Here is a 17,971-nt window from a genome sequence, read left to right as displayed (position 1 = left end):
CCTTTCTCACTCATATGGCCAAGTCTCTTATGCCAAAGTTCCATTGGACAATGAACTTCAGCCATAGCAACAAACTTGCCAGGTAAGGCCTTGCAATGCAAATAGTATAAAGTTCCCCTTTTGCTGCCCTTCACAATCAACATAGAACCCTTTTGTATTTTCCAAGAGCCACCACCAAAAGTAGTGAAGAAGCCCTTTACATCCAGCTGCCCAACTGATAGCAGACTGTTCTTAATGTCAGGCACATACCTAACATCATGCAAAACAAGTTCTTGGCCATTTTCCAAAGCCAAGTGAATGGTGCCAACACCCTCATGTCACATGCATAGTTATTACCCAAGTAAACTTTACCAAGGTTACCTGCAGTGTATGTGGCAAAAGACTCCAAAGAAGGAGTTACATGGAATGAGGCACCACTGTCTACTATCCAAGACTGGGACAGCCCATCATGTGTTGAAAGCAAAGCGTCAATAAGATCTGGCTTCGTAATATACATATCACTTGCCATAGCTACAACATCATCAAAGACACTCGAAGCTACGACAAGTGCTTCGTCCACATCAACAATATCCTCTATGACCACACTAGAGGCCACATTGGCCTTGCCAACATCCTTGGAAGAAGAGGAGGTGTCATCATCACCTTTAACATCTTTTGCATCCTTCTTCTTCTTACCCTGCTGCTGCTTCTACCTCTCAAGCTCTTGCTTGTAAAATCTGCAATCAAGCTTTTTATGCCCTTTGCATCCACATTGATAGCAAGTTATATCTTGAGATTTTCCCTTGCTCTTACTTCTACTCTTGCCCCTGTTAGCTACATTGTTCCTTTTCTCTGACCTGCCCCTTACATGATAAGCTGTGCCACTGCCTTCACCACTGGCTTTCCTCCTAATCTCCTCATTGAGAATGGAGCCTCTTACACCATCATAGGTTAAAGCAGCATTGTTTGACAATGACACAACAAGCACTTCCCAACTGTCAGGCAAAGTCATCAAAAGAAAGATAGCTTTCAACTTGTCATCAAATGGTTGCAACCCTGAATCCTAAGTTGACTCAAAACACCTGTAAACGCATTCAAATGCTCAGATGCAGGCTTTGCCTCATCCAATTCCATGTTTACAAGTTTTCACATGAGATGAACTTGATTCACAAGAGTTTTATTCTCATACGAACTAGTCAACTTCTGCCAGATAGCATGTGCAGTGTCAAGACGCTTAATATCAGTAAGCACATCATTTGACACAACCATTTTGATATAAGCAATAGCCTTTTTGTTCATCTTTGCCCAATCCAATCTGCATCTGACAAGTTTTCAGGTTTTGCTGCGAGCAATGCATCTTCGCAATCTTTAAGGAATAGAATGCCTTGCATTCTTTCCTTCCACAAATCAAAGCCAGTGCCATCAAATCTTTTGATTTCCATCAAAGACTTTGACTCACTGCTACTTGTAGATGCATTGAAAGCCATTTCGATGCAAAATAGACCAAAAATTCACTGCTGTAATTTTATAATAGCAGGCTGCAAGTTGCAATTTTAACCTCTTACAGGCTCAGAGAACACTATAGAAGTGCAAGGAAACGTAACACTGGGTTACAAACACGTTATCCAAAGTGTATAACAGTAAAAGAGATAAATTTCAGTAGTAAATACTGAAATTTCAGCACACACATGAAGCATACATCCTGTGCATGAATGCTCCCACTTCAGCAGTAAAACCAAAGTGCATTTGCAACAACCTCAAACCTGCAATTGAGGTAAAGCTGCTGCAAAATGTATTTTCAACAATACATAGATTCAATGGGAAGCATCCACAAGTAAATACATGTGTTTATTGTCACATAAACCTCCTATTTATGTGAGAGAGGTCTCAAACTCTGCTCAATTGTACCACAAATTGCAATACATGACACAAAATGTCCAGAATTGCATCACATTTGCAAAAGCCCCAGAAGTTACTGCACAATTTACTGAAATTTCAGAAAAATCAGCAAAAGCCCTCAATTTCTCAACTCGAATCCTAGAGAATTTCTCCTGTAATTACACCTATAGGCGTAGACTTGAATAATCTTGCACTAATGTGCAAGACCCCCAAGTTTAAAGTGACAACTTGCATAAATTTACTGAAATTTCAGCAAATAGGGCAAAACCCCCAATTCTCCGGGTGGATTGGTGTTGCCCAAAGTGTCCCAAATGTACCTGTAACACTTGTGCTTGCTGTAATCAACAAAAAAAACTTGTTTCTGCAAAGAAACAGCCCGAAATGACCACCTGTTTTCAGCATATAAGCACTTGTGGGCTGAGGTATTGTCTTCCTTGAGTCCGGGGAGGAGAGAGAAGACACCTGCGCTTACTGTTTTTAGAGAGAGAAAACTGCACGGGAGAGAGAAAATGAAGATTTCTTGCGAGGGAATGTGCGCGGGAGTAGGGAACTTGGCTCTGATACCAGTTTGAAGTGATAGAGGGGCTAGCGAGGGGTGTAGAAGAACCCACGAGCAGAGAGAGAGAGAGAGAGAGAGAGAGAGCACGAGCGTTGTTGCAGAGAGAGGGAGAGAGCGTATGATTTCTTATTAGTTTGAAGTGATAGAGGGGCTAGCGATGGGTGTAGAAGAACCCATTAGCAGAGAGAGAGAGAGCACGAGCGTTGTGCAGAGAGAGGGAGAGAGCGTACGATTTCTTATTGTGTTTCTTGGGCGCACAACTAAAAGCCCTATGTTTTATTATTATGTAAGGGTGCAAACTTATGACCATTTAAATGGCCTTTGGGTGTGAACACACCCAAGTATAAAAGAATGAATAAATGAGTAAGAGAGGCTATAAGAGGGCCTTTAGACCCAACAAATCGATGCAACCAAGAATGAATAACCGTAGCATCCATCTTACCATCATACTTACTGAAAGTCAACTTCTCTGTGACCGGGTTGTTGGAGTCTGCATCCCCGCTTACGGTTCAGACTTCAAGGCAAGAACTTGTCGAACCAATTCTTGAGTGCGTAGGTCTCTTTGAACCTCATGATCGGCCTCCAAGGCAGCTCGTCTGGCTTCGGCCTCCTCCTTTCTTCGTGCTTTTTTGTCTTTTCATTCCTCGCGCTCGCATTTCAAGGCAATGCAAGTCGCTTCTTGTTGTATTGCTTTTCTTTCTTTTTGTTCATTGCGCTCGCGTTCCAAGGCAATGCGAATTGCTCCTTGTTCTGCTTTTCTTTCTAGTCGTGCCATTGCAACGCGATTCGTTTCTTGTTGTTGTGCCAACATCTCCAACATCGACTTGACCATCGCCTCCATAGGATTTGGTACAACTCGTGGCGTAGATGGGGAAGGGGGAGGGTCGGGAAAACCTCCTGGTGGGGAAAACTCTTCTTCGCCACTCCCATGCTCACCACCTGTATGCGAAGTATCCATTCCACTTCGGGTGATGACCAAGCATTATGATCTCTGGTTCTTAAGTTCACGAGAAACTTGGATTCTTGCAGGTCTTGGGTTCTTGGGTTCTTGGGTTCTTGAGGGTCTTGAGGTTCGTGAGATTCTTGAGGGTATTCTTTTGCTTGCAATCTGTGTTAGAGAAGGATCTTCTCTTCACCCGAGTTCTGCTCTTTTTCGCGGGCGCACCCCTTGGCGGCCTTGCGCTAACACCAAGGTTGCTTTTTCCCACCTCACGTCGATTGGCCAACCGCTAAGTGTAGGGTCCGCTCTCAATGAGTGAAAAGAGGCACAAGGGGAGGCTGATAAAGCCCTTCTTTCTTGGGTTTCCTGTCACGCTTCAAAAACACGATTAGGAATCGACACACCCAAGCGAACTTGGGTTCGTGCCACCTCAACAAGCAAAAAAATTTATGTGGTTCTTTGGTTCTTTCCTTGAGTGATAAAGAACAATGCCAAAGCTCTGATACCAATGTAAGGTGCAACGGAATGAATGTTGAACTTTGCTCAAGATGAGTGCTCTGAACTCTGCTTAAGGGTTCCTTTTACTTACGGAAGGGAGAGCCTTCCCTTCCTTTAGTGAGAGAGTGCAATGGGACACAACAAAGTGAATAAACACTATGAATGAAGGTGCTGAGACTGAGGGGATAGAGAGAGAGGAGAATACGACACCAGAAACATTGTAAACCCTCCTCCACGGGCCCCACTCTATAGCGAGAGCGGTCTACTTATGATTGCACAAATATCTACAATGCTTGGACTTGCCGACGACGATGAGGACGACGACGAGACTGGCTGAAATCTGCAAACTCTAAGGGCTGAAATCTGCAAATCTTCTATCTACTGAATTCTGACTCTATGTCGATGACGATGTTGATGATCACGGTACAACGCAGATGTTGAAATCTCCGTTTTCCGAGCTAAAACTGCAAACTTCGACGGATCCCGATTCCCACCGTGCGGGGAGGAACTGCTACGGGAAGGTGAGATCTACGAGGTTCGGGACTTGATCTGCAAGAGGTAAAGGCTGAAAACTGAGAACGCTGGTGGTTCTTGATGTTCCGTCATGGTGAATCTGCAAAACGCTGGGGTATGATGCAAATCCAAAAACGCTAGGGCTGAAATGGTCTTCTCCTGTCGTCGGTTGTTTTGCAAATGCAAAACACTAGGCTGATCTACTGTGTCGTGATGACGCCGGGGCTGATTTGCTGTGCACAAAAAGCCAAGGCTGATCTGATGCAAAAACGCTAGGTCCTCAAACGGCTGAAAACGCTAAGGCTGCTGCGAGTGTTGGTCTCGCTGAGAAGTTGCCTATTGAGCAAGGTGCTCCTGCTGCCTCTTCTGCCAAAAAGTGCTAGCGCTAGGTTTCTATTTATCCAACTTAGCAAAATTGCCTTCCTACTTTCCAACAAAAGTCACTTAAAAATAATAAGTGAAAAATGTCAAAAATAGAGAAAATAGGCCTATGCACTATAAAAATGCTATTGATGGAATCTGACTGGAATCCGATGGTCATGCTGTGTGCAACAAGAGGATATGCATCTAATCTAAGTGTCTAGACATGCACGGTCTGCGAACACACTCACAAAGGTGCCAGATCACTTCCTATTCTAGACTGACTTGACTGAACTGAACCTTAATCATGCTGTAGCTTGTCCACGGACACATAGGGTTGGATGTCTCACGTGACACCACTCGTCTCTCTTCGCGTTCGCGATCCAATTCTGGCTTTCTTTCTTAAGCCGCCAAGCACGCTCACGCTCTGTTGCTAAGTTGGCTCTATCTGACAAAAAAATAATTCTAAATGAATTGTTGGATTTATAAGTGAGAGGGTTTTCTCGCTTGGAACACCAAGAAAAATAATTCTAAATAAATTATTGGAATTTTAAGTGAGGGTTTTTCTCACTGGAGACATCCGACTTACAGAGTATCCCTAGTGCGTCATTCAAAGCAATGACAGGAGCACTGTGAAAAGTAAGGCCATCAAGAACAGGTACTTCTGATACGTCACAACCGATGGGTGACAAGGAGCATCAGTAAGAAGTATTCGACCATCCGAGAACGAACATCTCTGATGCGTCATACGATGGGTGACATAGAGCATCATGAAGGGGATTGTACCGTAAGTTCGTAGGAAAGGACTAGGTGATGGGTATTCCTGATGCGTCACAAAGTGGGTGACGGGTGCATCGAAAAGGGGATATCCATAGTCGAGAGAAAATCCGAACTGAAAAGAGGAATGCGCGTAAAGACGCAAGCACAAGAATAAAGATGGGTTCTGAGAAGCTTTTCTTAAAAAGCGGAATATTTTAACGAGTTTCCTGGAAAGAGCAGACGCTTTTCTGCGAGGAATCTATGTCTGCATTGCATTTGTGCATGTAGTTGCATCCAGGGACGCTTACGAAGTGCTATGAAAAGCATTGTTTAACTTACAAGGTTTTATTGAGTTTATGGGCAAGTTCAGACCAATTTTAAAATATGCCGGCCGTCCACTTAATAAGTGGGCAGCCTCTTTTTAAAAAAAGCAACAAAACCAGCCAATGAATTCTCTCTCCCTATTTTGGGTAGAACAACGCAACAAAAAATAAGGCCACGATTTCTACGCGGCCAACCTCTACTCAGCTATTCCTGTTGTGGTCAGGGAGCTATAAAAGCACCACATGCCTTCACTCATACTCTACCGCAAGAAGACGCAAGAGATCGCGAGACTACGAAGCACGGAAGTCGCTTTTCTCGCGAAAGAGCGACAGGCATCTAGTGTGGATTCGCCATATGAATTGTTGTCCCGTGTTTGTGTGTGTGTTTGCAGATACTTCATTTCGAAGGAGAAGCGTGAAGGCTTCGGCCTACGCTTGAAAATTCTAGGAACGGAATTCGACTCCGAGTACAGACGGAAAAAGGATTGAGAGCTCGTCCTCGGATTTCCCTTACGAAAAGGAACGACCATCGACTCAGAGAATTAGAACGGAGGGGTTTTCTTCGCTTCTTGTGCTTGTAAAAAAAGATTCTCCCTAATAAAGGATTCTCTTGAAGGGGGGGAACAACCCATCTTCTAGTCCCCACTACTGTGTCAATCTTCTCACTCTATCTCTCTCTCTATCTATATCCTCTGGCTTCAATATTAAGTGATAAATCCTATTTATCCGAATGTATTTCATATTGCTATGCGCTCTTGTTTGTGACAATGGTATCAGAGCATGGTCTCCTCTCTTTCTCTCTAAAGGAGGACGATTCTAGAAAGATAGGGGAAGAAGCCATGACAAGCCAAGAGAGAAGTAAGCAGACGAAACCCTGAGCCCTGCAGGAAAAGCTCACAGAGTTGAGAAAATTTTTCTCTCTAAAAGAAGTCGACACAAGACGTGGGATTCTCTGAGAAGGCGACAAGAGCATGATGCTCAAGAACCTAGAGAATTCGAGGAGCGGAATGCTCAAGATCCTTCAGAACCCAGGACATATCCATGAATCTCAATACACCAAGAAATTCCGTTATTTCGGGAAGGATATGAAGGAGGTCTCTAGACCTAGGAACACTCCGGTCAAGTTTGATACTTGTGACGGAAGAGAAGATGTCCTGAAAGCTACCGCTTTAATTCGACACTTTGAGGTTGCCTTTGCAAATGGCAATTTCTCAGAAGCGTCGAAGGTGAGGCATGTGACGAAACACCTCAAGGGGAATTACAAGTACTTCGTGGTATACCAAAGCTCTACAAGGAACTTACAACAAGACTTGGATTCAATTCAAGGCTGAATTTTCCGACAATTTCTTTACATCTACGCTTTGAGGAAGGCATCCAAGAAGATTGGGATCGGTTTGTCCAATGGGAACGCGAGCGAGTCAAAGCAAGTAGTGGAAAACGCTACTAGTGGTAATAACTCGCAAGAGGAAGAGATTAGAAAGAAGTGTCGCCGTGCACAAGGAATCTTCGGATTGGAACCGTCCGCCTACGTTGAGCGACGGCCCTGAACAAGAACCTTCTTTAATGTGATCGCAAACTCTATTTGTGAAAGAAAGACATCGAGCTTAATGCTCTATGACTGGGCATTTCCTATCTGGGAGGACATAAGAGGTTTAATATCCTTAGGACTAATAGCGCAAGATTATGCGCAAGGACAGATACCTAGATTGATCTCTAGGAGGATTATTCTTCTCGGGATTGAGAAGGTGGAATTGAGTTAAGAGATTCTCGAATTAGGAAACTTCCGATCTCTTGGAAAGACGCAAATGAGGAGTTCTTACACGGCTCGTAAGTTTATGATTGGTGAAGGATATCCTCGAGGTATTAGAGGACGGACAAGAACTGATAAGGTAAGTATTGAATTATTGAATTTTTGTTTAATTTAATTTATAAGTCCTCTTTTGAGAAAGGACTAGCTCAACTCACCATTGAGCAAGATTTGAAATTTTTCCGGTTTCTCTTCGGACAGTTCAGTTGGACCTCTATAGTTGAGGATAATTGTTTATAAGTGAGAGAGATGTTGCTAAATTGGCTTTATCTGACAAAAGAATAATTCTGAATGAATTGTTGGATTTATAAGTAAGAGGGTTTTCTTGCTTAGAACGCAAAGAAAAATAACTCTAAATAAATTATGGGAATTTTAAGTGAGGTTTTTCCCACTGAACTGGAGACATCCGAGTACAGAGTATCCCTAGTGCGTCATTCAAAGTAATGACAAGAGCACTGTAAAAAGGGAATATTTATAAGGCCACCAAGAACGGGAACTTATGATACGTCACAACGGATGGGTGACAAGGAGCATCAGTAAGAAGTATCCGACCATCCGGGAACGGACATCTCTGATGCGTCATAGGATGGATGACATAGAGCATCGTGAAGGGGATTGTATTGTAAGTTCGGTAAGAAAGGACTAGGTGATGGGTATTCCTGATGCGTCACAAGGTGGGTGACAGGTGCATCGGAAAGGGGATATCCATAATCGAGAGGAGATCCGAACTGGAAAAGAGGAATATGCGTAGAGACGCAAGCACAAGAATAAAGATGGGTTCTGAGAAGCTTTTCTTAAAAAGCGGAATATTTTAACGAGTTTTCTAGAAAGAGCGAACGCTTTCCCGCGAGGAATCTATGTCTGCATTGCATTTGTGCATGTAGTTGCATCCAGGGACGCCTGAGAAGTGCTGTGAAAAGCACTGTTTTTAACTTACAAGGTTTTATTGAGTTTTTGGGGAGGTTCAGACCAATTTTAAAATATGCCGGCCATCCACTTAATAAGTGGGCAGCCACTTAGAAAATAAAGCAACAAAACCAACCAACAAATTCTCTCTCCCTATTTCGGGTAGAGCAGCGCAACAAAAAACAAAAAAAAACAATGGAATCTCTACGCGGCCAACCTCTGCTCAGCTATTCCTGCTGTGGTCAGGGAGCTATAAAAGCACCACATGCCTCCACTCAGAGGAAGAGTTGTAGCGCCAGCAAGGAAAGACTCTGTCGCCAGAAGACGCAAGAGATCGCGAGACTACGAAGCACAGAAGTTGCTTTTCCCGCGAAAGAGCGACAGGTATCTATTGTGGATTCGCCATACGAATTGTTGTCCCGTGTTTGTGTGTGTGTTTGCAGGTACTTCATCGCGAAGGAGAAGCGTGAAGGCTTCGGCCTACGCTTGGAAATTCCGGGAACAAAATTTGGAAATTGTATGTCGAGTCTCGACTCCGAGTACAAACAAAAAAAGGATTGAGAGCTGGTCTCTTGGATTTCCCTTACAAGAAGGAACGACCATCAAGTCAGAGAATTAGAACGGAGGGGTTTTCTCCGGTTCTTGTGCTAGTAAAAAAGAGATTCTCCCTAATAAAAGATTCTCTTTAAGGGGGGGAGGGGGGGGACCAGCCCATCTTCTGATCCCCAGTACTGTATCGATCTTCTCACTCTCTATCTCTCTCTCTATTGATTTCTCTCTATATCCTCTGGCTTCATATAAAGTGTCACAAAAATACGGAAGCGTAAACTGACGTTTAATTGCACTTCAAATACTCAAGAGAATTAAAGGGAGCGAGAAAACTTGACACTTCATTGGGGACCAGAAGATGGGCTGGTCCCCCCCCCCATAAAGAGAATATCTTTATTACTAAGGGAGAATCTTTACAAGCACAGGAACGGGGCATACGCCCGTCCTCTATTCTTTCTTCTGTTCTGTTCTGACTACTGACTGAGAAAGTGTTTCCACTTTCTTTCTGCTTAGGGGATTTCCCATCTTCTGCGAGACTGGTTGGAAGCTCTCGAAAAAAGAGTCTATCTTCCAAAACAGCTCATCGGAAGCTCTCACAGAGGAGAGTCCATCTTCCGTTATGTATTGCCTTCATGCTCGTTCATTCATGCATCGAACACAAAAGAGAAAACAAGCAAAATGCACACACACATGCTTGCTGTAATTTTCTGTACATAACCTGAAATTCTTACCTGTGCACACCCCTACGCCGAAACAGAGGTTTTCTTCGCGATGGAATCGCGCCAAACTTGGTGTAGACTTAGGATAAGGAAAGAGAAGAGAATTTCTATGGCTGATTTGCAGAAAACAGCCCTAATCGAGGTGATTAGGGGCTGAAAACAGAGAATTACAGCAGCCGCACTCTGCTAAGAGAGCATCTACGGCAGCTTCTCGCGATGAAACTTCACCAGAAGGTGTCTATGACTGTGAGATCCCTTGTTCTTGACAATGGGAGCACAAGGCTACCACATATGTCGCAAGGGGCTGCTCTCAAGCTTCAATGGAGGGCTCCACCGCGTAGAGCGCGCTCACATTAGGGGGGGTAGGTGCACTGCCAGCCCTGAAAATGGGGGAGGGGGGGCTCCTAAATAGCCATCAGGGAGAGGGGGCGCTAGGAAGAGAGAGGGTGAGAGTGAGAGTGAGAGAGAGTTAGTTTGCATTGGTAAGTGTGCCACTTGACACACTTACTTTAAAAACTTAAAAACCATTCTACTTTTGACTTTAAAAACTTCTAGCTCATTAATTAAAAATGTGCAACTAACTAACAACTGCTACCAATGATTCTTTTATGAGAACACCAAAGGTCTGCCGGCGCAATGCCGCACCGGCACTGCATCGCCTTTACCTGTTCACACTTGTCCGGCCGCTCGCCCGAGCACGGACCGTTAAATTTAATTTCACGAAACTTACCCTAAGGCTTTATTAGCTTTATTAGCCTTAGGGTCACTGTTCTAAGGACCCCATCTCATTCATGTGCTTGTACTGACGCGCGTATTTTTCTGAGCCTAAAATCTGAGGCTACTGCTTACCCCTTTCTGAAGACCCGATTTCCCAATCACTAGGGCTTCAGGGTAATTTCTGCTAAGGTCCCTCTGAGGTGTTCTAGCCCACATTTAGGCTCACCTGAGGCCTTGGAACTGCTAGGTCTATTCTGGTGTGCACACAACTAATTAGATAATTCTTTTCTCGTAAATAAATTAATTATTTACAAAGTCTGACTTAGTTACATAAAGTGATAAATCCTATTTATCTGAATGGATTTTATATTGCTATGCGCTCCTGTTTGTGACACGCTCTAAGGCTGCCGTTCTTTCTTCGCGCTCGCGCTCCAAGGCAGCGCGTTGCGCTTCTTGTCATATCTTCATGTCCATCATCGTCTTGACCAAAGCCTCCATAGGATTTGGTGCAATCCTTGGCGTAGATGGGCAAGGGGTAGGTCCTGTTGCTGGGGAAAATTCTTCTGCGCCACCTCCAGGCTCATCACCTCTATGCGAAGTATCCATTCCGCTTCAGGTGAGGACCGTACATTGAAGTCTTGGGTTCTTAAGTTCACGAGGAACTTGGGTTCTTGGGTGTCTTGAGTTCTTGAGGGTCTTGAGTTCTTGAGGTTCTTCTTTAGCTTGTAATCTGTGTTAGAGAAGGATCTTCTCTTACCGGAGCTCTACTCTTTCCTACAGACGCACCCCTTCAAGGCCTTGCGCTCACACCAAGGTTGCTTTTTCCCACCTCACGTCGATTGGTCGGCCGCTAATGCACGGTCCGCTCTCAATGAGTGAAAAGAGAAACAAGGGGAGGCTAGACAAGCCCTTCTTTCTTGGGTTTCCTGTCACTCTTCAAAAGCACGATTAGGAATCAGCACACCCAAGTGGACTTGGGTTATGTGCGACCGCAACAAGCAAAAAAAAAAAAAATCTTGTGGTTCTTTCATTGAGTGATACAGAACACTGCCAAAGCTCTGATACCAATGTAAGGTGCAACGAAAGTGAATGTTGAACTTTGCTCAAGATGAGTGCTCCGAACTATGCTCAAGGGTTCCTTTTACTACAGAAGGGAGAGCTTTCTGTTCCTCTAGTGAGAGAGTGCAATGATCACAAACAAAGTGGAAGACACTGTGAATGAAGGTGCTGAGACTGAGAGAGAGAGAAGAATACAACACCAAAATGTTGTCAAACCCTCCTCCAAGGGCCCCACTCTCTATGGCGAGGGCGGTCTACTATTGATTGCACAAATCTCTACAATGGTCTAAATGCAAAGGTCTGGCCGACGATGTTGATGACGATAATGACGACGACGAGACGGGCTGAAAATTGAAAACGCTGAGTGCTGAGATTTGCAAATCTTGTATCTGCTGAATTTTGACTCTATGTCGGTGACGAGCGACGACGATGCGCTGAAAACACAGATGCGGAAATCTACGAATAGCGGGTTAAATCTGCATACGCAGGCTGATCTGACCGTGCGACGAGGATCTGCTCAAGGAAGGTGAGATCTACGAGGTTTGGGGGTTGTGATGCGGAGTCTAACTGTTGAAAATGCAAAACGTTGATGCAATGAATGGTTTTGTCGTCGAGAATCTGCAAACGCTGATGATAGTCTGCAAATGCAAAAACGATAGGCTTATCTGCTTTCTGCTGCAAAAACGCTAGGGAATCTATTGTGAATCTGCTAACACCAGGCTGATCTGCAAGTTGCAAAACGTTGGGACTGATCTGCAAATGCTGAAAACGCTAGGCTGTCTTGATGGCTGAAAAAAGCTGAGAGTTCCTGCCGGGGGTCTTGCTAAGAAGGTGCATTGCCAGACACCGGATCCCTGTGCCTCTTCTGCCAAAAAGTACTAGCTCTAGCTTTCTTATATATTAACTTAGCCAAATTTCCTTACCCAGTTTCCCAACAAAGTCACTTAATAATAATAAGTGAAAAATGGCTAAAATAAGGAAAATGGGTTCTATGCACTGTAAAATGCTCCTGATGGGTACCAACTGTAATCTGATAATCATGCTGTGTGCAACCAGAGGAAATGCAATTACTCTAAGTGCATGGATATGCACGGCCTGCGAACAGACTCACAAAGGTGCCAGAACACTTCCTAAGCTGAACTGAACCCTTGTCATGAAGTAGCTTGTCCACATGCACATAGGGTTAATTGTGTACGTGACATTTAATCATCTCAATTAATAAGGATCAACTACTAAAATCTACCACATCACCTTGTATATATAAAGCCACATTAGCAGCTTGCAATTCCCGTTGCAAATTGCATCGCGCTTTTCGCATACAGAACTCTAATTTGAGTCGGCTCCGCTAATGCTCTCCCTCTTCAATTCCGGTACAATCATGCCAAGTCACAAAGTCGTGGCATAATCCCACCTTAGAAGAGAGTAATCGCCCCCAATTACACGTATGAAAAGAAATCCGATTCTTGAGTAGACACTAGCTTCATGCATGCATGCCAATGACCATCCCCACTACATAGTAGATTCTCCAGCATGCATTAGCACAAATCCACTTCCACAATCAGATTCCATCTAGTCATCTCGTCCTTTTTAGAATTCTTGAAATTCCAAAATAATGATCTTTCGAGCCATCTCATTGAAACGAATACGCGGAGAGGATATCTTGACTACACGGACCACCTACAAACATGTGTCGAACGAACCACCCGACCATGGCCACCATCCGGCAACACCCCCGTGCTGGGCCAGTGTCCAAGGACGTAGGCGAGCACCTATAAGCCCAAGCGTCCCATACCACCTGGCCTCACCTCCTCGAGGTGACCTCACGCACTCCTAGCCTCACATGCTCCCCACTGGCACTCTGTCAGTGGGGGTCGATAACTACAAATGAGGCCTTGGCCTCCCTGTTATAAAAGTGGCCAATGTAGGTTTACACTATGCCCGCCCAGACACCATACGCCCATCCCGACGGTGTCTTAGCTATACCTTCTCTTCTATAAGCACGACATAACACTCATCCTTTCCAAAAAAATTGATATTAGAGAGATGAAAATTTGGCAAGCCAAGGGGAGGAGAAGAAGAAAAAGATTGTTTTTACGTGGTAGGAAACTATCCCAAGAGACCTTAAAGATCTATCTGACGAGGAAAGTTGAACTCAAGACCTGTTATTCAAGAGGGAAATGGCACTCCCCACCACAAGTACTCTCTGCAACAGCACACCAAAGACAAAGATAACCACATAGGAACGAGTTGAATAAGCAATCAATGACAAAAATGACACAGAAGAAGCAATTGGCATCACTGAGAGATCTACTAAAGGAAACCATAAGAAAGAGCCAAGAGCACTAAACCGGAGCTGCAAAGGAGGGCTCAACCACTGTAAAGCACAGTCCACTTGCTGAAAATATCTCTTGTAATCCAAATCTGAAGAGGGAAACTCCAAGAAGATAGTATAGAATGCTTTGGACCCACAAGATGAAAGTCGTCGGCACAAAACTTGTTGGATAGAGGAAAGCACAAGCCCAAGCACACCGTAACACCCCAATACGCAACAGACAAGTAACAAAAAACCATTTCAAACAAACAAGAAACAATCACAACAACAAAACAATAAACTAAAATGCCTATTTTCACCCGTAAAAAGCCTCTCTAATTTTTATAATGATTAAAACAAACAATACTCCCATTCCATTGATTGCCTTGGCATCATGATAGCGTGAAGATAAGCTAGTCAACTACCCCTTCTTTACACAAAAGGATGTTTACCCAAAATTTTCAGTAAGAGAACAGCTTGCTAACTAACGAAAAATCATGTAGCACGCAAGTCATAGCAAGAACAATATCAAAAGAGGCTTCTACTCAAGTAATAGGTAAGAACACATGCAAGAAGTAATAGCGGATACAAAAATGCGGGAAGATAAATATTAACTTTTTTGTGCAACCAAAAGAAAAGACTAAATAAATCTTTGCCCAATGCGTGCTGCTGTTGCCTAAGCTACTAAAACCCATGTTGGGAGGATCTCTTATAAAAGCTTTTCTGGCTACAAACAAACAGAAAAAAACACGATTAAAAAACCTACCACCCAAATTGATCTGTACAAGAACCAAGAATCAGCTCACAATGCAGTTTTCAATGCAAGAAGGGCCAAGACAATCCTTAGAGAAGATAAGTAGTGCATAGAGACATCACTCATGGGCAAAGTCTAGGCTGCTGATCACAACTTAGCTAGCAGCCCACGCCTTTTCTTTAACCCCAACGACTTGTTAACTGCGAAGCAACCTGTAGAAGAGCTTGCGAGGCAGGTATGCCATGACTTCGGCAGCCTCCAGGGCACACTTCTTGTCTCCATGCAACAATAAATCTTCTACAAAGAAAAAGCCTCAACCAGCTTCAAACCTTGCTCAAACCTTTTACTGAGTCATCACCTTCTTGTAAAGCAAGCAACTCGAACTTTCTGGACTTTCAACAAACTAAAACATTCAAACCCCATTTGAGACGGCTATGCAAATCAGTAAAAAAGCTCAAAAACATGTTAACACTGAGGGTGGTCAAAAGACCTATACCTATAGTCCTTTCACCACCATCAAGGTATAGGTCTTTTGACCACCATCAGTGCATGTTGCAGATTTTTAGAAAGAATTTAAAACATAAAAATAGAAGTCTATCCAAGTGAAGTGCCCATTTGATTTGAAAGAAAAGAACCAAACCTGTGTAATCACGGGGGCTGGTGGTGCCGATAGTTGAGTGTTGATACCCCCAAGGCTCGGGTCTCTACCATATATTGAAACTCCATGGTGGTGACTTTGTGAGTCAAAGTTATCTGCAGGTGGGTAATAGCTCTCATGTTGGAATGACGGAGTGGAATAATGGGATGCACCACTCAATCCTGGTCCAGCTGAACTTGGGGCTCCATAGTGAGATGTGCCACCCAAACCAGAAACCCCAGAACCTGGCAGCCCATAATGAGATGTGCCACCTAGTCCCCCTCCTGAAGAACCATGAAGAGAAGCTGCAGAACTATGACCCCATGCTCCCTGAGGCAGCGATTGTTGGCCTTGAGATTGAACGGCCCTCTGAATGTCAGGGCATAATGTTATGCTTCATTTCAATGTTATTCACTCTACAAAAATGTTAAGAATGACACTCACTTCAAATAAAGGCAATATGGAGCGGTCAACCAAAAACTTCCGCAAATGAGACACCACCAGTTCCATTGCTTTTTGAACCTTTGGCCCCTCACCTTGAATTTCCACAACTCTATCATCTTGAAGTCCACAAATAGGTGGTTCTTCTGATACACAAACAGGAGATAAAAGTAAGACATATATCTAGAAATTCCAAAAACAGCTTGCAAAAGTAGCAAACGTATGTCTGAATAGCACACAAAATTAACCATCCCAAGCCCATTCACCTTCGCAGAGATTTTACAAAAGCACAGCAACTCATGATCAATGTTGGTAATGAACAAATACACAACCCATCACCAACACATACATTGGAAATATTGATTTGTGTGTGCACACACATACAAACTTTATGCATACCCTCACACACATATATCTATGCATTCGTACATACACACCTAGAGAGATGATGGACAAAAACCTCCACAACATAAACATGCCACATGAGTTCATGAGATGTGCTCACCAGCCTTGTGTAGCACTAATGCTCATGTTAACATTGAAATTCTTGCCACTAACTTCTTGTACATTCAGCCTATGTCTCAAAATCTCCTACTTCAAAAAAAAAAAATGCAGTCCAACCTTCATTAAGTCAGAAAACAACTTACCTGAAGAGATTACTCGCACGATTGCACCAGAATCATCCTGGATAGACTTGATAGTTGTGCCCTGTCGCCCAATTAGGCTGCCAGCCTGAGTCACCGGAACCAAAAGTTTTGTTGAGACTAATCCTGTCCGCATGGCAGAACCATCTATTTCACTTTCCAAGCCATCTATAACACGTTTATGGACTTTGAGCAAGCCATCCATGGCAGGAGAAAGCAACCCCTCCGGTTCCTCTCTTGCAGACACCATAACCTACATGACATGAACAACAATCGAGCTTTCAGAAAACTTTTGGCCCATCCAACATGCAAAAAGAAGGATCTCTGCAACCTCAGAGAGGCAAAGCTCAAAGAAAACAAGGAGTAGCTTTTCTCGCTTACAACTCTATCAGGAGTTCCAGGTATCCCCTCCAAAATTTTGATTCGCGACCGAGTTTCTTCACACATTTTCTTGATAAACTCTCCTTTTCTTCCGATAATGCTTCCTACTTTGGAAACAGGAACCACCAATCTAAACACATTATCCCCTGGCCATCCTGGCCACTTCTTGTCACCTGTAGCAACTACCTCATCCTCGCGAGCCCTCTTTTGCCCTGAAGGGACCCCTGCTGTGTCAACTCCTGGAGCTCCCTGAGGCTCTGTCAAAGGCCCTTGTAAGCTGCCTCCTGAAGCCGCAACTGCAGCTGCCATCTTACAACTCTAATCTGCGAAAGAAGAAGGGCTCTGTGTATACGCAAAATACCACAAAACCTCTCTCTCTCTCTCTCTCTCTCTCTCTCTCTCTTACCTGAAGCAGAACAGCTGAGCTTCGGCCAAAGGAGTTCGCCCAGACGACCGCAGAAATTTACACTGCCAAATTTTTGAACACCGCGCGTCTCTTAGGGCTTTTTGAACTGTAAACCCCATAAATAGTTAAATCGATATTCGTTCACAGAGAATAAATATATTTTTTGGCTAAAATAGATATCGCAGAGAAAAAGAAAACTAACAGCACACTGCTGATGGCCTTTTCAAATGCTACAAAACAATGAATGTGGTAGACATATAGGTCACGACTCACAAATCAATCGCCCTTGAGTTGTGCCTCCCTCACTCTTCCATGTAAGAAGAGCGTCATGTGAGACCATATATTGTGTTCAATGAAAGGCTATCTCCCCATAGGGTAGAGGAGTGCCGTGTGTGTACTAGCTATCCATCAAGGGGAGATATGGGATGAGTGCATATGAACCACCATGGAGGTGCATAGTGCCACGTAATGTAGCCATGATCCATACTAAAAAATACTAAGGAACGTGCCCACAGGCTAAGAAAGGAGTACTCTCTGTCCCTCTGTTGCCCTAGAGGAGCCTATTGATGTATCCCACTTGCTAAAAGGAGTATGTAGCAATTGTTAGGTTCAAGCCTTGTTTGGTTTAATCTGTGGGAAGCTACCCAATCACAGACAGATGCAGACCACTCCTTTTTCTGGAGTTTGCATGGTACAAGGGGTGGTTGATCTATTTTAACTCTAGTTGTATATATGTAAGAAGTTCAATCAATAATAGCATGGCGATGCAGCAAAGTAAGATGTTGACAACATTTACAGCATATATAAACG

General features: G+C 43.8%; 1 protein-coding gene across 2 annotated transcripts in view; it reads right to left on the bottom strand.

Annotated features, from left to right (window-relative positions):
- The window catches only part of FLK (RNA-binding KH domain-containing protein), a 34,971-nt gene extending 17,656 nt beyond the window's left edge, over window positions 1-17,315 (bottom strand). Inside the window, exons 1-5 of one of the 2 annotated variants that reach the window (XM_086497708.1) lie at window positions 17,162-17,315; window positions 16,756-17,078; window positions 16,378-16,627; window positions 15,734-15,873; window positions 15,293-15,658 (exon numbers count right to left, since the gene is read on the bottom strand). In XM_086497708.1, coding sequence (XP_086353834.1) covers window positions 15,293-15,658; window positions 15,734-15,873; window positions 16,378-16,627; window positions 16,756-17,064 — 1,065 coding nt within the window. In that variant the 5' untranslated portion in view covers window positions 17,065-17,078; window positions 17,162-17,315. Of the gene's footprint in view, window positions 1-15,292; window positions 15,659-15,733; window positions 15,877-16,377; window positions 16,628-16,755; window positions 17,079-17,161 lie in introns of both variants that reach the window. The other variant, XM_086497707.1, reaches the window with a different exon arrangement.
- Window positions 17,316-17,971: the final 656 nt, after the last annotated feature.

The sequence above is a fragment of the Adiantum capillus-veneris genome, chromosome 23 (genome assembly GCF_014529385.1).
Source record: "Adiantum capillus-veneris isolate H3 chromosome 23, ASM1452938v2, whole genome shotgun sequence".
Taxonomy (NCBI): domain Eukaryota; kingdom Viridiplantae; phylum Streptophyta; class Polypodiopsida; order Polypodiales; family Pteridaceae; genus Adiantum; species Adiantum capillus-veneris.
The sequence above is the reverse complement of the archived record's forward strand: the minus strand, read 5'-3'. Positions and strand labels throughout refer to the sequence as shown.